The sequence below is a fragment of the Mesoplodon mirus genome (assembly GCF_964341445.2).
Source record: "Mesoplodon mirus genome assembly, chromosome: 11".
Lineage (NCBI taxonomy): Eukaryota > Metazoa > Chordata > Mammalia > Artiodactyla > Ziphiidae > Mesoplodon > Mesoplodon mirus.
The window spans coordinates 74,552,670-74,575,456 of NC_138987.1; the positions used below are offsets into that span (position 1 = coordinate 74,552,670).

Genomic DNA, 22,787 nt, shown 5'->3' on the forward strand with positions numbered 1-22,787 from the left:
CGGGATTTAGGAACTGTAGTGGGTGTGGAGAGGCGGAGACAAAACCCTAACCGCACTCCAAACGGGGCTGGGCTTGCTCTACTAGACGGTTGGGTTCTGGGTCTGCTGCCCCCTATCGCGCCAGGCTGCCCGGTGGCTCCGCAGAGCCTGACGCTCAGAGCCGGGAAAGGATCGCGGAGTGTCCTCAGCCGGGGCTGCTGCCTGCAAGGAGGGGGCGGGGAAGCTAAGAGCCCGGTGCGCCACTTCCCCGGCAGCTTCGGCTTGTGCAGGCCTGGCTTGCTGCTGCCTCGCGGCTTTGCACTGAGGTCCGCCTCTCCCCTCCCTCCCACTTCCCGCGAGCTGCCTCCGCCTTCTTCCTCTTCCTCCACCCTCAACCCTCAGCCCCGACTGTCGGGAGCTGGGCTAGGAGCCCTCAGTCGGCCGGAGCTCTGGATGTGGGCGCCAGACAAGCCCACGGCGCCTACCTCCAAGATGGACAGCCGCTACACCAGCACCGGCGGCCTCGGGGATTTAAACCAGCTGAGCGCAGCCATCCCGGCCACACGAGTAGAGGTGTCCGTGTCCTGCAGGTGAGGACGCAGCCCTCCCCCTCCCTCCTTCTGCCCTCCCATCTACCCGGTCGGTAGCGCTTGGCAAGCGCTCAGGGTACCCCGAGGCTTTGCGCGGGTGTGAAGTTGCGCAGTGAGTGGGAAATAGCCCAATTGTGGGTCTCGAGTCACCGCCGGGTCGAGTGACAGAGCGGAGAGCCGCAACTAGGAGCGAGTGTGGGCTACGGGACTGAGACTTAATTTTCTTTCTGGGAAATGCTGTAAAAGTTGGCTGGGCTGTGACTCAGCGGCGGGAACCCCTGGCCGCCGCCCACTTTACAAGCCCTTTTTCACGTCGCACACCCGAGCTGTAGGGTTGGGTGATGACAGGAATCTAAGGGGGCAGCTTGCCAAAAGCGCTTGTGAGCAATGCGCGCAGTGGCCCAGGACTCCCTCTGGTAGGCGTGTGCAAACCTGCTGTTTGCATGGTTGGCTCCAAACTCGGCAGCTTCCTCCCCACCCACTTCCTGGAGCCATCCAGCTTGCTTCCCGCCCCCCGGGGCGATTTCGGCTAGGTGGAGATTTCGGCTGCAGCCTTACCTAAAATGTGGGAAGTCAAGACTTTTTGCCTGCAAGTGGATACATTTGAGTGTGTGTAACAACCTACACTCTGCTGTACATTTCAAACTCTTTTGCCGTGACGTTCTTTGGGTCAGTTTCCTTGTAAATGAAGCAGCATAATTGCTATATTGCAGAAGATTTTGAGAAAGAGATGGACAGACTACACTAAATTTGTAATGGCAACAGAAGGAGAGAGAGAACTGGCAAATTATACTACTGAGTGGAGCCCACTCCCTTGTTTGCATACTTTGATCTTTCTCAGTGGAAAGCTCTTCTCACCTGTCCACTTTTCGCTTGTTTTTAATGCCCTCAAATCCTCCCCTTCCTTTTTTTAGCAAAACAAGGAAAAAATCTTGAAGAAATCTAATAAACATGGGTAATCTTCGATGTAAATAAGCCCCAAGGCATAAGCTGCTATCAACCCAGTGGTATTTAATTTTGCATTGTCACAAGACTAAGCTTAAAAGCCAAAAGAATGATTTATTATTATTATTTTTTTTGGTGGAAACTCAAGCACCAACACTCCCTTCCCCCGAGGTATTAGGGGATAGGTGTTAGATAACTTTATAGCTATCCTTGAAACTATATCCCATGATTGCTTGCTTCCTCTTAAGTGACCTCAGACCATAACAGTAATTCTGATAGTGGTTGCTAACATTAAGCTTTTGCCTTATTGTGGTCACTGCTTTAAATGCTGCCTGAGATTTCTGTCAATTGAACAAGTGAAACTGTATGGAAAATTCTTTTTAGACCTGAATTTCAAGGCCCTTTTCTTTTCTCTGAAGCTAGCTTTGCATGCTAGAGGGAGATTATTAACGTATACAGATAATGCATAGCCTAAAGTCCTACAATAACAGCATTTTCTAGAGTTCTTACTCTCTGCTGAACATCCTGCAAGTCTGAATGGCATGTGGCCTGTACATGGAATGAATGCAAATGTAAATTAAATCTGAATTCCCCATAAGCTCTTTAGGGGTGATGGGGAAATTATACCTTAGCTGGTCTTTCTGCCAATAAGGTCTGTATTTAACTGCTTTTTTTGTGTTGTTTTTTTCCTCCCTTTGATGCTTGTTTGCTATGGGTGTAGTACTGGGAATCCTGAAGTCAGTTGGCTTTAAGCCAGTTTCTTTCAGCTTGCTACCTCAGAACCTGGAGATCCCGTTGTTTCAGCCTTTTATAATACCACTGATTTATGTATTGTTTTTAATTTTTAAATGTCCAAATAGAAAATAGGTTCTGAAAGAGAACCCAAGTACTTATAGTACTTATACTGTTGATAAGTGGATCTTGTAATGATAGATGGTGGTGTCTTTTGGGCTTTGGCATAAGAGACCTGGTTATATATTCTGGCTTTGTGACTTACTCGTGTTGTTGCCTTGGAGCAAGTCTTTCAGCTTTCTAATGTCTAAAATGAAGATAATTATGGTATTTATATAGGGTGTTACCAGAGTTTAATAAAATGATATCTGAAAAATACTAACGCGATGTATGACACAAAAGAAAGTGTTAAAAATGTTAGTTATTATTATGATATTGGAAATAGTATTTATTGAATAAATACATTATATATGATTCAGCTATGGAATTCTGTAAATAGTCCTCTTTTGAACTTCAATAAATTGGTTAAAAGATACAAGGATAGAGGTGGCCTTGAGATACCTATTCCCTCTTTTTCTTTCTTCTTTGATATGTATAAAAAGCGTATTTCCTGGTTGTTTGTGGGGATTTTACTTAGCAACAAGGCGCAGCTGTAGGCCCCTTAGCCTTACTATGTGCAAGCAGAGCAAGGAATTACCTTGCCTTTTCATATTGAAGACTTCTTATGATTTGCTGACAACCCTTTTGATAACCTCCTTTCACTGTGTCCAATCTAAGACTTTGTAAAAGTTTTATGATGTTTGCATCTTCATTTTGAGGGAGGTGAGGAAATCAGCAATTGAAGCTTGAAGCTAAACACAATTCATGGAAATCATTTCGTCTATTCACTTATGGAAGTGTTTGAGTGTCTCATATGTTTAGCCCTATGCCATGCTCCATGAGAAATGCAAGAGAAGTTCGCTGAAAACATAAAATCTGGTTGGGAGATAAATATAATATTAGATTATATAACACACAATAACATAGGACTAAATCCAAAGATGAGGTTCATGCACAGGTAGGGAGGAGATCATTGTGGAACAGAGTACTTGGAATATGCTGCAAAGAGGAGATGGGGCTCGAGCGGAGACAAGACAGATTGGCATGGTTGGTATGAAAGGGCAGTATATGTGGAGTTTCCGTAGTAGCTACAAAGTTGGTGTGTTAGAGTGACAAGTACACTTTTCTGCTATATTTATGTAGAGATAAGCTCCTACTCTTTGACCTAACCTTCTACTCATTATTTAGCTCTTATTGCATTCATTTTAAAAATTATGTTAATTTTTAATATTTAAGAGTTTTAAGTTATTGGGTTACCTAATTAAAGTGTCTATAGCTTAAATGATACAACCTTAGAAACATAAAGTAACATATAACATTCCTGTTTTATTCTGAAAACAGATTAACATAGAATAATGTTAAAACCAACGGGAAAAATAATATGCAGTAATTAACTGTTTTCCCTGGAAACTTGGTTTGTTGCACTATTTCTCACACACTGTTTTGATGATTTTTGTCATTTTCTCGGATTGAGAAATTAGCTTATCAAGTATAAAAGCAGGAAGGGCAGTCTATATTTCTAGATTTTGTAGGTTAGGTATCACATGTAAATCCTTTCAAAACAATAATCCTGTAAAGGTGATAAAACTAATTTTAAAATCTAGTGTGGAAGGAAGAATACAAAGTGGAAAAGTAATTCCTATTTTGTACTACGAAATGCACTTCCTGACCTGGCCATAACTGTCTTGCCTAATCTCCCACTACTCCTCGCATGATCTCTGTGACTGAACATAGTCTAACAAATATGTGCTTACTATATGCGAAAACTAGGGCCAGGTAAATGTGGCTACAGAACACTAATAAGAGGTACAGTCCCAAAGCATGTGCTGTTGTCCTATTGAGCCAAACTCTCTTTGCCTATGTGGCTGTACACATGCTGTTCTCTGCCCTGAATGTCCCTTCCTCTCTTCCCCTTCTTTTTTGATTAGCTTGTTCTCCTTCTTCAAGGCTCAGATCAAACATCATTTTCTCTCATGACCCTGACCCCTCTTCCAAGCTGGATTTTGCTGTATTCTCAAAGCAGCTGGTATGTACCAATATTATAGTTATAATTCTTGGTCTCTGTAGTCTCCTTGAGGACAAGTTTTGTCTCCTTCATATCTACACATTCTGAACTTGGCATAGGATAAGTAGTCAGTAAATGCTGGATGATGTAATTCTCTGGATGAATCATCTGTCATGGGGAGAAGGGTTTGTCTGTTAAAATACAAACCCTTAGGCCCCACACCAGATCTACTGAATGAAAATCTCTGGGACTAAGGTCCAGGAATCTGTACTTTTAACAAGTTTTCCATGTGCTGGTTACATACATTAAATTAAAAGAAAGGTATTGATGGAATGAACAAATCTATGAATAAATCAACTCTGAACCTAGTATGTGAGTGGTAGTCAGAAATTTCTCTTTGCTTTGGATAGGGCCATTGGTGATTCATTCTCAACTTGCTGACAAGATGTTGTTAGGCTCTCCTGGCACTGCTGACTTCTCAGACACCTCATGTTGCACAAGGCTTATGAATTGTCTTTTGGAAATTTTGTACCAGGCTTTTTCTTACCATTTCCCTATACACTAAACATTTTAATTTACTTGTTTCATGAGCTAATGACTCTGACTGTAGTTACTTGGTTTGGATTAACAGTACCTGCCTCAGTAAGGTGCTAGGAGTATACTTTTCAATGGCATGCTGGAACTGGCTTAAATGGGATTGAAATAGGAATTCATGTGCTAGTGGTTAAATACAGAGATTTTTAAAAATTTAAGTTATGTAAGTCTAAAATTAAATTATATCAAAGACAAAGTTAAGACATACTCAAAAATTATTACTTCCTAATTATTTTAGTAACTACATTTTATTATTGTCTAGATTCTTTACTATCATCTATGCTCTGTTTCTTAAATCTGTGGGTTGAAAATATTATGCAGTTATGTGCTACTGCTCATCTTATCTCAATCCATGTTCAGTGACATCACATTTGGTAGCTTGAAATTGATTGTGGTGGGAATATTTACATCATGGAAAGTGGCAAACACTACAAATCAGGGTTTGCTATATTGTTTTGTTGTTGTCTATGCTTAAGACATTCTGTGGGAATCAATTGGCTCTATAGAATTTACAATAAAAGTATTATTTGTATATATTTTATTATTTTTAAATTGCTCAACTACACATACTTTATATCAGTAAAATTTATAATAAATTATGTACATACAACACATACATACATTCAGCATTTTGGGGGGAAATCTGTTCTTAAACATACTTGCACATCACTGTTTATAGGCCTTTTGTAAAAGAAAAAGCATGTACAAAGGAAAATTACTGCTGCTGTCAGGTTGTCACTATTAGAAATGGTAGTGTCAAGTTCGGCTCGGTCTCTGGTTTTACTTTTTTACTATAATAAGTGGGGTTGTATGATCTTTTATAATCTATGAAAGGTTTTGGCAGCCTGCAAGTGTATTGTGAATGAAACAAGAAGATGAATGAAATTTTGTATACTTTTTCTTCTCTTCTTTTCATGTAGTCCTTTCCACATCTTTATTTTTCTTTTACTTTGAAGATTTTTTTCATTCTTCCATCCACTAGTGGGATGTACTTTGCAAATTTATGTGTTACAGTTCCAACTCATTTAGTGATTAATTGAGCACTGGGGAAAGCAAATTCATTTCCAAGAGACAGAATCTGATTGGTCCAGTTGGAAGTGATCCAGTTTGAAACAGATACTGATGCTGTTCCGAATATCTATGGTGAAAGAGAACCAAAGTGTTCAAACACAATTGGTGGCTCCACTCCAGTCCACATTGGTGTATCTCTTAGACACACTTTACCCTTCTTTTGTCAGACAAAATGTTCGACATTAGCTTGTAAATAGGTTTTCAAGTGATACTGATGAATCATAAAGTTACCATAAGCTAAGGAAATTAGAATACCTGTTATCCTGTTAATGAGGCATGTGACAGGCATGGCCATAACAGCCTATTCTCTGGCTCTGCAGTTCCTGAGGTCCTGTGGTTCAGAATTGTATTCACCCAATAGTGCTTTTTTGGGTTTGTCTTAACCCCAGAGTTTCAGAGAAATTTGTCCTAGGGGCATTTTTGGACAGTGCTTTTGAAGTCTCAATGTGGGAGTTGCACAGGTATGTCTTAGCAGAGAAAAGCTTTACTCATGTTGTTGTTGTATCAGTAGTTTGGTATGCCCTGCATTTTTTTTTTTTTAGCATTTGGGGTGTTTAAAACAGCCTTGTAATGTGGAGAATGTGAGTCTAGAAGCAATTCATAAAGCAGGGCCCCATAGGAGAGGATGCTAAAGCTGTGCTCTTTTAGGTATGCTGTTTGTGGCATAATAGTCAGAAGCCTGAATTCCCTATTTGATTTTACTCAAGGCAGAGAAGAAAAACAACCCATCTCAAAGGGGTTTTATTCATTTGTTAGCCTGTTTTTATAATAACACTTGCTTATTTGAGCCAGTTTGCTTAGCCTTGAGGAGCATGGGTGTGGAAGTAGACCAGTTCTAACACTTGCTAGCCATGAAAACTTGGAAAGTTACTTAATCTCTCTGTTCCTCAATTTCTTCATTTGTAGAGTGGGTATAACAATAGCCCCTACCTCTTATTTTGTTTTGAGGGTTACATAAGCTAATACATTTATATGAGTTACAACACTGCTTGTCACATTAATTAAGCACTCAGTAATTACAAATAGATATAAGAACAAAATAAAAATCACCCACTATTTCATCAAACTATATGCATTCAGTTCATTTCTTTCTGTTGGGAGGCGGAGATATTGAATAATATCCTGCGAACTGAGAATGAACTTTGAGACTGAAAAATGAAGCAGACAACTCCATAAAGTGCAATTATAAAGTTTATTGTGGGTAACTTACATGCAGGTAGGAAAGATCAGGCAAACAGAAGATCCAGAGGCATTCGCAGCTGTGCTTTGTACTGCCAAAAGGGGTATGGGGGATTTAAAGGTAGCAAAGTTAAAAACAGAATCTGACTACCAAGTGAGAAGCACATCCACACAGACTGGAACCAGGGGCACCCACCCCACTTCTGGGTCTCATGACCATTAACCACCTACCTCAGCAAAAGGCCCTCTTCCAGCTTTCATTTTAGATGAAGGCAAGGGTAAAAGTTGATAGGGAACTCATCTGGCTTGGGCACATTCCTTTGTGAGCTAGACTAAAGCTCAGTCACCTGGAAAGGACTGCGGGCCTAAGATAGAGCTGACAAGATGGAGCCAGTATGGTTCAGCTCCACACTCCACCCCTGACATCTATATGGCCTGCACGATCTTATCCACCATTCTTCTGAGAATACCCTAGAGGCAGATATCGGGAGTTTACATGCTGTCCCCACCCATTGTCCCCGTGATGTAAGGTTGAAAGACAGAATACCCCTGGCATTACTTCAGAGCTAGACGTTGGCAGCAATCTGCATACCCAGAAGTCAGAGTGGCTGTGGATGTCAGCATAAGTGGTAGCCCAGGACAAGAATGCATTAGTGGAGGTAGGTGGCACTAATCTTAGAAGGAAAAGGCTAAGGATGATAAGTGTTTTAAAGGTACCAAGAAAGACAAATCTTCATTCAGAAACAACACTGTAGCAGTTTGGTCTCCATGTGCCAGGATCACCCTGGGCTTTGACACTTTTCCAATAGGACAATACCAGACATTTTGTGCCTTTACATCGGAACTGGGCAGGGAGATATTATATGTGGGGGCTTCAGTAGGGGCTCATAAAAGAAGCCCTACTTCAGTCCCCCATTTGATTTCTATGGGGGAGATCACCTTGGTTATGGCTGGGCCTTCACTTAGATAGAAAGACTGAGGAAATACTATGCCAGGGACTAGCCCTTACCCCCAAGGTATAAGGATGTCAAGCCACCTGGGAGGGGTATACCATTTGTCTCCAATCTAAGATAGTATCCCCAGGTAGGAGGTTCTGTGGCACTCTTAGGATAAGACCCACATCCCATCAGATGGGTCTCAGTCCTCCTCCTAACACTTGTACCTTTAAGGCCCTAGTTGGCAGAGCAGGCACAGTCAGTCTGTCATGCAGACATGTGGCCTGCTGTGGGTTCAGTGTTTAACAGCCAGATGGCTTCTAATAGTGGTGGAGAACATCCTCTTAAAGACCCATCTGGAGAAGGCTTCTTCAATGTCTCTTTCAGTAACCTGTTCATTCTTTCTACCAGCCCTCTGGCTGTTGGGTTATATGGCAGATGGAAGGTCCATAAAATCTCCTGGGCTTCAGCCCATTCTTTTACATCACATCCAGTGATATGGGTCCCTTGGTTGCTGTCTGTATGAATGGGGATCCAGTACATACTTTCCAACTTGGTCAAGCCCCTAATAGTGGCTGTTCGATTTGCCCTCTTACTGGGAAAGGCTTGTATTAGTCATGTACCTGTGTCCACACAGGTCAATGGGTACTTGTGTCCTTCTGATAAGGGCAGGGGGCTGATATAGTCCACTTACCACCTGGTCACTGGGCTAGTGCTCATCTGATGTGACCAGGAGTATGTCTCAGGGGTCATCGCCACAGGCTACAGTGGGGGCAGTCCCTATCAACTGCCTGCCAGTCAGTGTATTTGATGGAGAGGTATAACCTCTTGGCTATCTCCCAGGTGGTTGGGGCCTCAGTGTCTGTCCTGGTTTTCAGTGAAGCCACTTTGCCACGTCCGAGGGAGTCTGTAACTCTTCCAGGAGGACAGCTCCCTCCTTGGCTAGGGTGTCTGCTTTGTGGTTCCCAGGCAGTGTAGCTGGAGAATGTGCAGAGACGTGCCTTACCTTGATGGCAGCACTGGGTTGTGTGCACACATCCCAGATGTCCCTCTGTAGGTCAGCTCCCCACAGGTGCCATCCCAAGATAGTCCAGCGTTCCTGATGACATTGTGGCATCCACATGGTCAGTCCTTTTCACACAGCCCACTTGTCTGTGGCTGTATAGAGGGGCGTAGATTGATGAGTGATCTCAAGCTATACTGCCCCCAGTTCAGCCCACTGACTGCTGTGCTTAGTGCCTTCTTCAAACCAAATGACATTGAAATCCAGGCAAGCTGCTGAAGTGGGCCAAGTGGGGATATTGCCTTGACTGCTGCCATTGGTGAACCATGTCTCAGGAGGAGTGGTCCCGATTCCCTCTTTGACTTGGCTGAGAGGAGGAGCAGTGGGTGGTATCTGAGGGGCCGTGTCTAGATTCACATAAGACACTGGCCCAAGGAGAGCATGTGATTTCTCGGACAGCAGGCTTGAATTGTACACATTACCTTGTTGAAGCTATGGGTGCCACTTTTACAGTGTGCTTACTTGGGCACAGACACTTTTTGGTTTAAGGAGCATGTTCTTAACCCATTCACTTACTGGGAGGGAAGTTTGAACAGGCACTGGTTAGTCCATGGTGAGGCCTTCTGTTTTTGCTGCAGGGCCAGGTAGACTACAAGGAGCTGTTTTTCAGTAGGGCTGTACCTCACTTGTGGTCCTTTCTACAACTGAGAATAAAATCCTAGTGGGATGCATTTCCTTTCCTGCCTTTGCCACAGGCCCTAGCCAGAACCTTTCAGGTGTGAGTCAACATCTAATTCACAGGCAGCGTCCCACATAAGTACTCCCAGAGCCTGAACCTGTTTTACTACAATTTCAGCCTTTTCAGAAGCTTCCTGAAGGTGGATGTCCTAGTCCCATTTTTGTCCCTTTCTAACAGAGAGTACTATAGGGGCCATATTATTTGTGCCAAATGCGGTATGAAAGGATGACAATAATCTAGTGACCCCAGAAAGGATTGTAATTCCTTGGCTGACTGGTATGGCCAAGGCTTGGATTTTATCGATAACCAAGGCTGGGGTAACTTTTGTCTTACCTGACCAAATAACTCCCCCAAACTTTCCTGACTGCCCAGGACCCTGGATCTTGTCAGTGTTTATTACATCCTATCCTCAGTTCTGTAAACGTGTCTGTAAAGAGGCAGCAGTGACAAGGCATCAGAGGTCAACATAATGTCATCAATCTAATGAAATAATTCCAGCTCAAGGTGGGGCTTTCACCAGAGTTTTAGATCCTGAGTGGCCAAACAATGACAAATGGCAGGACTGTAAATAACTTTGAGGCAAGACCTGAAAGGTCCATTGCCTCCCATCCCAGTTGAAGGCAAATTGATCTTGAGAGCTAGCACACAAAAGAATGTTGTAAAAGGGGTTGCAGAGGTCAGGCACACAATAGAAAGTTTTCAGCGCAGAGGAAAGATAGTAGCAATATTGGAGACATCCACATGGATGGGAGGAAACACCTTATTTAATTCTCTTTAGTCAGCAGTCCCATTAGGCCATTTTACTGGCTGCAATGGGCTATTTTAGGGGTTATGCGTGGATCTAACGACTCCCACATTTTCTAGTTCTTTAACTGTAGTAGTAATTTATTCATAGCCCCCAGGCAGCCTGTACTCTTTGACATTAACAATCTGGCAGGGTAAATGGACAAGGGTTCACTTTACATGGCCCACCAACATGGGTTTCACCACTCTGATGCAAAGGCAGAACTCTCCAGTAGTGGTGGTCAAATCTAGGTCTTGTGAAATATCAACGCCTAGTATATATTCTGGTATGTGGTCAATGTATATGAGGGACAGGCAGGAGGCAAACAGCCAATTTGGAGATATAAGCTGGTTTGTCTTACTCAAATAGTTTGGCCCCTGTATCTGTCTATAGCCCGTATTCTCCCCCAAATTTAAAAGGGTTGTCATGCAGTAAGGTATACTCAGCTGGTAGATACTCAGGTATCTACCAGCGCTAAGACTGTTTGTTCGTGCAGGTCCAATAAATCATCACTTCCACTTGGGGCTTCCAGTCACCTCCTACAACACAAAGTAGAGGGCAACGTTGTCCCAACCCCTAGTTCTCTGCATGTAGGGGATCCATCCTGGCGTTCTACTTCTAGTGATGGGACACTGGGACCCATTGCCACATGTTTATGGTCAGTAGGCAGAGGAGTGGACTGTCTTGTTAGGGCTTTCCACAAAAATAACAGGACTTAATTAAGCTGCTTATCAATGTCTTCCTTTGGAGTCCTTGCTACTCCTATATCCTGCCAAAGCTGTTTGCATGTCAACTGGGTTGGTCCTTTCTGTTTTTTCTCCATCCTTTCTTTGTTTCACCTTTATTTCTTTTCTTTTTTTTTTTTTTTTTGCGGTATGCGGGCCTCTCACTGTTGTGGCCTCTCCCGTTGCGGAGCACAGGCTCCGGATGTGCAGGCTCAGCGGCCATGGCTCACGGGCCCAGCCGCTCCGCGGCATATGGGATCCTCCCGGACCGGGGCACGAACCCGTATCCCCTGCATCGGCAGGCGGACTCTCAACCACTGCGCCACCAGGGAGGCCCTCACCTTTATTTCTTTATTTTTGTTTACCTTTCTGTTTCCTTGGTGGTGGACTCTTTCTGTTTCACTGAGATCTGCTATAATTGCAACTACCAGAGCTATTGCTTTACTGACCATAGGTGCCAGAACTGATATTAAGGTGCCATACCAAGCTCCAGGAGCAAGACTGTAAGAAGCAATCCTTCATACCTGTGGTAAATATTTCTTCATGGGTTGCCTGAGTCTTTGTTTGAATGAGTGAATGAGTGCTTGGGTCATCTTTCTCTTCAACAATTATATCTTCCAAATCAGAGGAATCATTACACCTTGGATCCTACCATTTGGGATTCCAGTCTTCCCGTGAGATGATGGTATTCACTTTGTTGGTGAATACAGGTGCCGCCTTTGCATTTTAGCCACTGTAGTCATTTTAGCTTGACCTCCACGTGTTCTTATTGTTGTAACTTTTTGGCTAGTAGATCCTAACTAGAGGAACAAGCCACTTGTAGATTTATTCTAATGCCAGGGCCTCTTTAGATTTTTCTAGTTCCTACCTGAGTTGAAGCTTGTTTTCTGTATCAGTCTCAGGGCCCAATGCAGAGGCCATAGCATACCTATTTTCCCATCTTAGTTTCTTTTTCCTGTTGTTTCGGTTAGAATGTCCAACAACGCTTTTGGTGTTTTCGGGGTGTCCCCAAACTCACGTGCCTGCCTGAAGCATTCCAAACTTGGCTAGATCTCCCCACATGGAGGAAGCTGGCCATCCTGGGATTTCCACCACTGACAATGGGCTTTCCCCCAACACAGTTCCTTTACCCATGCCTGTTTCATTTTCTGTCTTCTGGCTGGCTTGCCAGTTGTTGGGAGGTAGAGGTATTGAATAATATCCTCCAAGATGAGAAGGAACTTTGAGGCCAAAAAACAAAGTAGGCAACTCCATAAAGTTCAGTGGATGGAAGGGAAGGGAGTAGGCCTGGGAGCTTAAGAAGGAGCTGACAAAATGGAGGCAGTGTGGTTCAGCCACATACTTTCATGTATAACATCACATTTATACTCTCTCTGTCCCTCTGTGTGTGTTTTTGTGTGTGTGTGTAAGTTCACACACATTGTATAATGGGATCATACTATATATTCTATACAATTTATCTTCTGCACTTTTCTAGTAATATTATATCATGAAGATGTCATTAGTTTTTGCAAATATAACCTTCCATGTCTCTGCTGTAGTCCATTATTTGGGTATACTATATTTATTTAATTTATCTCTTGTTTTCCAAAATTTATTTCAATAAGTTACTGCTCATCTGCTTCATGTGAGCATTCTTATTTGCAAACACTTGAGTACACCTGTGATTCTTTTTTTCCTGGGAATAGTTTTCTAGAGCTGAAGTTATTGATAAGCTATCTTCTCAAGGAGCTTGTTTTGGTTATTTCCCCCTGTTCCTCTTTAAATAAGCAGAGTCAAGTATAAATTTCTGGTTGCACCTTTCTAAATACTTTCATTCCCATGAGTAAGTTGCATTTAAAGATTAATGAGAATTTGGGGCAGCAGAGTATACCAGCAAGAAAATGGAATTGAGTCAGCTGTCTTTAAATCCCATTTTTATCCCTATTTGTAATGGTATTTGTGGTAACTTATTTCAACTTTTGGAATCTAATTTCCTAATCAGTAAGATGGAAATGACTTAAAAACCAAATTTATAGGATTATTGGGGAAGTAAATAAAGTAAAGGCTATAAAATACCCACCACCATGCCTGTCACAAAAAAGGAGTTAATAACTGTTAGTCTTATCTCAGTTTATTATCAGTATATTGCCGTGTGGCACAGAAGCAATATAGAAGAGAAGGGACTTTGTATTCTAATACTTTGGGATAATTACAATCAATCTGGGAAGTCATACAAAAATGAAATGCAAAGTTGCAGTTACAAAGGGGAATGTTACAGACCATACATTGTAGTCCAGTCATATACCTGGAGGAGATATAGAATAAAATAATGGTCATAAGAGTGTAGATTTGGAAATGCATACTCATGTTCTTACAGATTTTACCCCACAGCTCCTCCACCGGAACACACATAATCAGACATGTGGACCTAATAGGATTTGACAAATAGGAGGTAGTGTTTAACAACAAAGTTTCAGAATTAAAGCACATTCTAGCACATTCTTGCATCTGACCAGTAAGATCAATGGGCTGATGTTTATTTAGAGAGATCTTTTGTGTCGGACATGTGATAAAACAGATATCCGAGTAGATGACAACACAGGCTGAAAATGGGTAAGCACTTACTGCCAGTGATAAAATGAGGTATATTTAAAAGCTGCCTTGCCTCAATGGCCAATGTTCACTGCCTGACATGCAATACCTTAATACTTTCAAACTTGTGACAACTGTTAATGTTAATTCCTCTTCAGCCAGGGTCACTAACTATCAGGCCTTGTTTTTCAAGTTGTTAGACATTTTGTCAAGTTTATTCTGTAAAGAATAATACGCCAAACATTCTGAGGGAATTATCAGATAATTTCCTGAAGCTCTGAAGATACAAAATATCATTGAATAGTCCCTGGGTAATGTTTCTGTTTATTAGACAGTAAATCTATTCAAATATAATCTGTACTAATGAGTCCAAGAAACATGAAAGCTTTGGACATTTACATCAGTGTCCAAATCTAAATCTGTGTGAGACAATGTGTAGAGCACTTAACATATGCTAATTTGCTCAATCCTTACAACAGTTATGTAAAACAGGTGATATTATGTCCTATTTTACAGATGAAGAGATTGAAGTTCAGAGAGCGGTCAAGTAATTTGGCCTAAGTTGCACATCTGGGCAGTGGGGGTGGGGCGGCAAGGTATGTATGGAGATCCTGCTCTATACATATTTAATTCTTAGGTGTATGCTTCTGACCACTAGCCATATTCTGTCACTCTTCTGTAAGTTCTTGTTTTTTTTTAAGGGTTTTATACTATTTTTTAAAAATGGAAGTACAGTTGATTTACAATGTTTTGTTAGTTTTGGGTATACAGCAAAGTGATTCAGTTATACATATATATATATATAATATATATATTATATATATATATATTATATATATATTCTTTTTCAGATTATTTTCCGTGATAGGTTATTATAAGAAATTAGGTATAGTTCCCTGTGCTGTACACTAGGTCCTTGTTGTTTATCTGTTTTATATATAGTAGTGTGTATGTGTTAATCCCAAACTCCTAATTTATCTCACCCCCCTTCCCCTTTGGTGTCCATAAGTTTGCTTTCTATGTCTGAGACTCTATTTCTGTTTTTTAAGTAAGTTCATTTGTATCATATTTTTTATATTCCACATGTAAGTGATATCATATAATATTTGTCTTTGAGTTACTTCACTTAGTCTCTTGGTCCATCCATGTTGCTGCAAATGGCAATATTTCATACATTCTTATGGCTGAGTAATATTCCACTGTATATATATACCACATCTTCTTTATCCATTCAGTTGTTGACAGGCATTTAAGTTGCTTCCCTCTCTAGGCTATTGTATCAATAGATAGTGCTGCTATGAACATTTGGGTGCAGGTATCTTTCTGAATTAGAGTTTTCGTCTTTTCCTGATATATGCTCAGGAGTGGGAGTGCTGGATCATATGGTAACTCTATTTTTAGTTTTTTGAGGAACTGTCATATTGTACTCCATACTGGCTGTACCAATTTACATTCCCATCAACAGTGCAGAAGAGTTCCCTTTTCTCCACACCCTCTCCAGGATTTATTATTTGTAGACTTTTTGATGGCCATTCTGACCAGTGTGAGGTGATACCTCATTGTGGTTTTGATGTGCATTTCTCTAATAATTAGCAATGTTGAGCATCTTTTCATGTAGCTGTTGGCCATCTGTATGTCTACTTTGGAGAAATGTCTACTAAGGGTTTCTGTCCTTGATTGTTCCTTTAAAAAAAAAAATATATATATATATATATATATAGAGAGAGAGAGAGAGAGAGAGAGCTGTATGAACTGTTTGTATATTTTAGAAATGACGCCCTTGTCCGTAGCATTGTTTGCAAATATTTTCTCCCATTCCATATGTTCTTTTCATTTTTTTTATGTTTTCCTTTGCTGTGCAAAAGCTTTTAAATTTAATTAGGTTCGATTTGTTAATTTTGCTTTGTTTCAATTACTCTAGGAGATGTTTTTCTTCTTCTTTTTTTTTTTTTTAGAGAGCTAGGTTCAAGTATTGACTTAAACATTTAGCTTATTTATTTATTTAGATGTTGGGGGTAGGAGTTAATTAATTAATTAATCTATTTTTGCTGTGTTGGGTCCTCGTCCCTGTGCGAGGGCTCTCTCCAGCTGTGGCAAGCGGGGGCCACTCTTCATCGCGGTGCGTGGGCCTCTCACTATTGCGGCCTCTCTTGTTGCAGAGCACAGGCTCCAGACGCGCAGGCTCAGCAGTTGTGGCTCATGGGCCTAGTCGCTCCGCGGCATGTGGGATCCTCCCAGACCAGGGCTCAAACCTGTGTTCTCTGCATTAGCAGGCAGATTCTCAACCACTGCGCCACCAGGGAAGCCCTAGGAGATGTTTTTTTAAAAAATATATTGCTCCCATTTATGTCAAAAAGTGTTCTGCCTGTTTTCCTCTTGGAGTTTTATAGTATCTGGTCTTACATTTAGATCTTTAATCCATTTTGAGTTTATTTTTGTATATGGTGTTAGAAAATGTTCTAATTTATTTCTTTTACATGTAGGTGTTGAATTTTCACAGCACCATTTATTGAAGATACTTTCTTTTCTCCATTGTACATCCTTGCCTCCTTCATCACTGATTAATTGACCATAGGTTTGTGGGTTTATTTCTCAGTCTTCTATCCTGTTCCATTGATCTATATTTCTGTTTTTGCGTCAGTACCATACTGTTTTGATTACTACAGCTTTGTAGTATAGTCTGAAGTCAGGGAGCCTGATTCCTCCAGCTCAGTTTTGTTTTCTCAAGATTGTTTTGACTCCTCAGAGTCCTTTCTGTTTCCATACAAATCTTAATTTTTTTTTGTTCTAATTCTGTGAAAAATGCCATTGGTATTTTGATAGGGATTGCATTGAGTCTGTAGATTGCCTTGGGTAGTATGGTCATTTTAACAATATTGATGCTTCCAATCCAAGAACATGGTTTATCTGTCCATTTGTTTTGTTGTCTTCAGTTTCTTTCATCAGCGTCTTATAGTTTTTGAGTATGGGTCATTTGCTTCCTTAGATAGGTTTTTCCTAGGTATTTTATTCTTTTTGATGCAATGGTAAATGGGATTGTTTCCTTAATTTCTCTTTCTGATATTTTGTTGTTAGTATATAGAAATGCAACAGATTTCTGTATATTAATTTTGTATCCTACAACTTTACTGAATTTATTGATGAATTTATTGATGAACTCTATTAGTTTTGTGGTGGCATCTTTAGTATTTTCTATGTATAGTATCATGTCATGTGCAAACAGTGACAGGTTTACTTCTTCCTTTCCAATTTGGATTCATTTTATTTGTTTTTCTTGTCTGATTGCTGTGGCTAGGACTTCCACAACTATGTTGAGTAAATGAGGTGAATAAAAGTTTTCTTGTCTTGTTCCTGATCGTAGAGGGAATGCTTTCAGCTTTTCACCATTGAGTATGATGTTAGCTATGGGTTTTTCATATATGGGCTTTATTATGTTGACACGTGTTGTTTCTATTCCCACATTCTGGAGAGTTTTTTTTTTATCATAAATTGATATTCAATTTTATCAAAACCTTTTTCTGCGTCTACTGAGATGATCATATGGTTTTTATTCAGTTTGTTAATAGTGTGTATCACATTGATTGGTTTGTGGATATTGTAAAATCCTTGCATCTCTGGGATAAATCCCATTGATAGTGGTGTATAATCCTTTTAATGTATTGTTGGAGTTACCTTGCTAATATTTGGCTGAGGATTTTTGCATCAATGTTCATCAGTGATATCAATCTGTAAATTTCTTCTTTTGTGATATCTTTGTCTGGTTTTTGCATCAGTGTGATGGTGGTCTTATTGAGTGAGTTCTCAAGTATTCCTTTCTCTGCATTTTTGGGGAACTCTTTGAGAAAGATAGGTCATAAGTCTTTTCTAAATGTTTGGTAGAATTCATCTGTGAAGTCATCTGGTCCTGGACTATTGTTTGTTGGGAGTATTGTTTTTTTGTTTTTTTGTTTTTTTTGCAGTATGCGAGCCTCTCACTGTTGTGGCCTCTCCCATTGCGGAGCACAGGCTCCAGATGCACAGGCTCAGTGGCCATGGCTCATGGGCCCAGCTGCTCTGCAGCATGTGGGATCTTCCTGGATCAGGGCACGAACCTGTGTCCCTTGCATTGGCAGGCAGACTCTCAACCACTGTGCCACCAGGGAAGCCCCTGTTGGGAGTATTTTAGTTACTGATTCAATTTCAGTACTGGTAATTGGTCTGCTCATATTTTCTATTTCTTCCTGCTTCAGTCTTGGGAGATTGTACATTTCTAAGAATTTGTCCATTCCTTCTAGGTTGTCCATTTTATTGTTATAGTTGCTAATAGTAGTGTCTTATGATTTTTATATTTCTGTGGTGTTGGTTGTAACTTCTCCTGTTTCATTTCTGATTTTAATGATTTGGACACTCCCCCCCTTTTTTTTTTCTTGATGAGTCTGGCTGAAGGTTTATTGATTTTGTTTATCTTTTCAGAGAACCAGCTTTTCGTTTCATTGATCTTTTCTATTATTTTTAAACCTCTACTTCAGTTATTTCTGCTCTGAGCTTTATGATCTCTTTCCTTCTACTATGTTTTTTTTTCTTTTTCTCTAGTTGCTTTAGGTGTAAGGTTCTGTTGTTTATTTGAAATTTTTCTTGCTTCCTGAGGTAAGATTGTATTGTGGTAAACTTTCCTTTTAGAATTGCTTTTGCTACGTCCCATGTGTTTTGGATTGTCATGTTTTTGTTGTCATTTGTCTCTATGTATTTTTTTATTTCATCTTTGATTTCTTTAGCGATCCATTGGTTGTTTAGTAGCATAATGTTTATCGTCCAAGTGTTTGTGTTTTTTTGCATTTTTTTTCTTGTACCTGATTTCTAGTCTCATACTATAATGGTCAGAAAAGATGCTTCACATGATTTCAATTTAAATTTACCATGGCTTGTTTTGTGTCCTAGCATATGATCTATGCTGGAGAATGTTCCATGTGCACTTGAAAAGAATGTATATTTTGCTGCTTTCGGAGGTAATAGTCTATAAATATCAATTAAGTCCATTTGGTCTAATATGTCATTTAAGGCTTGCTTCCTTATTGATTTTTCTGTCTGGATGATTTGTCCATTGATGTAAGTGGGCTGTTAAAGTCCACTACTATTACTGTGTTACTGTCAATTTCTCCTTTTATGTCTGTTAACATTTTCCTTATATATTGAAGTGTTCCTGTGTTGGGTGCATATATATTTACAATTGTTATATCTTCTTCTTGGATTGACTCCTTGATCATTATGTAGTGTCCTTCGTTGTCTCTTGTAACAATCTTTATTTTACCTTGTCTGATACAAGTATTGCTACTCTGGCTTTCTTTTAATTTCCATTTGTATGGAATATCTTTTGCCATCTCCTCACTTTTAGTCTGTATGTGTTTCTAGATCTGAAGTGAGTTTCTTGTAGGCAGCAGTTATATGGGTCTTGCTTTTGTGTCAGTTTAGCCTGTCTATGTCATTTGGTTGGAGCATTTAGTCCGTTTACATTTAAGGCAATTATTGATATGTATGTTTTTATTGCCATTTTGTTAATTGTTTTGGACTTGTCTTTGTTGGTCATTTTTCTTTTGTTTTCTTGTCTTGTGATTTGATGACTATATTCAGTGTTATGTTTAGAATCCTTTTTTTTTCTGTGTGTATGTTTATTATAGAAATTTGATTTGATGTTACCCTGAGGTTTTCATATAGCACTCTATATATAAACGAGATTGTTTTAAGTTGATCTCTTAATTTTAAATGTATTTTATTTATTTTTGCATATACGTATTTTATTTATTTATTTATTTTATACAGCAGGTTTTTATTAGTTACCTATTTTATACATATTAATGTATATATGTCAATCCCAATTTCCCAATTCATCCCATCCCCCCCACCACTTACCCACCTTGGTGTCCATATGTTTATTCTCTACATCTATGTCTCTACTTCTGCCTTGCAAACTGGTTCATCTGCACCATTTTTCTAGATTCCACATATATGTGTTAATATATGATATTTGTTTTTCTCTTTCTGACTTACTTCACTCTGTATGACAGTCTCTAGGTCCATCCAAATCTCTACAAATGACCCAGTTTCGTTCCTTTTTATGGCTTAGTAATATTCCATTGTATATATGTACCACATCTTCTTTATCCATTTGTCTGTTGATGGGCATTTAGGTTGCTTCCATGACCTGGCTGTTGTAAGTAGTGCTGCAATGAACAGTGGGGTGCATGTGTCTTTTTGATTTATGGTTTTCTCTGGGTACATGCCCAGTAGTTTGGGATTGCTGTGTCATATGGTAATTCTATTTTTAGTTTTTTGAGGAACCTCCATACTGTTCTCCATAGTGGCTGTATCAATTTACATTCCCACCAACAGTGCACGAGGGTTCCCTTTTCTTCACACCCTCTCCACCATTTGTTGCTTGTAGACTTTTTTTTTTTTGTGGTACGTGGGCCTATCACTGTTGTGGCCTCTCCCATTGTGGAGCACAGGCTCTGGACGCACAGACTCAGCGGCCATGGCTCATGTGCCCAGGTGCTCCGTGGCATGTGAGATCTTCCCGGACCGGAGCACAAACCCGTGTCCCCTGCATCAGCAGACAGACTCTCAACCACTGCACCACCAGGGAAGCCCATAGATTTTTTTGATTATGGCCATTCTGACTGGTATGAGGTGATACCTCATTGTAGGTTCGATTTGAATTTCTCTAATAATTAGTGATGTTAAGCAGCTTTTCATGTACCTCTTGGCCATCTATATGTCTTCTTTGGAGTAGTGTCTATTTAGGTCTTCTGCCCATTTTTTGATTGGGTTGTTTGTTTTTTTAATATTGAGCTACATGAGCTGTTTATATATTTTGGAGATTAATCCTTTGTCTGTTGATTCATTTGCAAATATTTTCTCCCATTCTGAGGGTTGTCTTTATGTCTTGTTTATAGTTTCCTTTGCTATGCAAAAGCTTTTAAATTTCCTTAGGTCCCATTTGTTTATTTTTGTTTTTATTTCCATTTCTCTAGGAAGTGGGTCAAAAAAGATGTTGCTGTGATTTATATCAAAGAGTGTTCTTCCTATGTTTTCCTCTAAGGGTTTTATAGTGTCTGGTCTTACATTTAGGTCTTTAATCCATTTTGAGTTTATTTTTGTGTATGGTGTTAGGGAGTGTTTTTTTTTTTTTTTTTTTTTTTTTTGCGGTACGTGGACCTCCCACTGCTGTGGCCTCTCCCACTGCGGAGCACAGCCTCTGGACGTGCAGGCTCAGCAGTCATGGCCCACGGACCCAGCCGCTCCGCGGCATGTGGGATCATCCCAGACTGGGGCACGAACCCATGTCCCCCACATTGGCAGGCAGACTCTCAACCACTGTGCCACCAGGGAAGCCTGGGATTGTTTTAATTTCATTCTTTTACATGTAGCTGTCTAATTTTCCCAGCACTGCTTATTGAAGAGGCTGTCTTTTCTCAGTTGTATATCCTTGCCTCCTTTGTCATAGATTAGTTGACCATAGGTGCATGGGTTTATCTCTGGGCTTTCTATCTTGTTCCATTGATCTGTTTCTGTTTTTGTGCCAGTACCATACTGTCTTGATTACTGTAGCTTTGTAGTATAGTCTGCAGTCAGGGAGTCTGATTCCTGTAACTCCATTTTTTTCCCCTAAAGATTGCTTTGGCTATTTGGGGTCTTTTGTGTCTCCATACAAATTTTAAGATATTTTGTTCTACTTCTATAAAAATTGCCATTGATAATTTGATAGGGATGGCATTGAATCTGTAGATTGCTTTAGGTAGTATAGTCATTTTCATGATATTGATTCTTCCAATCCAAGAACATGGTATACCTCTCCATTTGTTTGTGTCATCTTTGATTTCTTTCATCAGTGTCTTATGGCTTTCCAAGTACAGGACTTTTGCCTCCTTAGGTAGGTTTATTCCTAGGTATTTTATTCTTTCTGTTGCGACAGTTAATGGGATTTTTTACTTAATTTCTATTGCTTCAAATGCATTTTAAATATCCTACCTTTGTACTTTCTGTCCCTTATGATTACTGTTTTTGATATATTTTACATCTAATTTTTTTGTGTATTCCTTAACTTCTTATTATGGATATTGGTGTTTTTACAACTTTTGTCTTTAACCTCCCTACTAGTTTAGTGTGTGGGTGATTTCCTACATTTCTTGTATGTTTGGTTTTACCAGTGAGTTTTTCATTTCATTGTTTTCTTGTTTCTAGTTGTGTCCTTTTCTTTTCCACCTGTAGAATTTCCTGTAACATTTCTTGTAAAGCTGGTTTGGTGGTACTGAATTCTTTTAGCTTTAGCTTACTTGTAACACTTTTGACTTCTGCATCAAATTTGAATGAGAGCCTTTTTGGGTACAGCATTCTTTGTTGTAGGTTTTTTTTCTTTCTTCATTTTATTTTTAAAAAATTTATTGAAATATAGTTGACTTTTACTGTGTTAGTTTCAGATGTACAGCAAAGTGATTCAACTTTATATATATATTATATATATATAATATATATGTGACATAATATGATATTTGTTTTTCTCTGTCTGACTTCAGTTAGTATGATAATCTCTAGGTCCATCCATGTTGCTCAAATGGCATTATTTCATTCTTTTTTATGGCTGAGTAATATTCAATTGTGTATATATACCACATCTCTTTTAACTGTTTATCCATTGATGGACACTTAGGTTGCTTCCATGTCTTGTCTAATGAATGGCTTGCAGAGTCTCTGCTTAAACATTGGTTGGTAGTCTTATGGTAGTTCACCTGTATGTGATTTGTTGCTTTTCCCTTGCTGCTTTTAGTATTCTCTCTTTATCTTTAATTTTTGTCATTTT

The 22,787-nt window shown here is 39.8% G+C and overlaps 1 protein-coding gene across 1 annotated transcript in view; it reads left to right on the forward strand.

Moving 5' to 3' along the window:
* Nucleotides 1-338: 338 nt before the first annotated feature.
* CPNE8 (copine 8) overlaps nt 339-22,787 on the forward strand; it is a gene marked incomplete at its 3' end in the record, with an annotated part of 339,332 nt that continues 316,883 nt past the window's right edge. Inside the window, exon 1 of the mRNA XM_082635327.1 lies at nt 339-569. Within this exon, the coding sequence (XP_082491453.1) occupies nt 433-569 (137 nt within the window). The 5' untranslated portion in view covers nt 339-432. The remainder of the gene's footprint in view (nt 570-22,787) is intronic.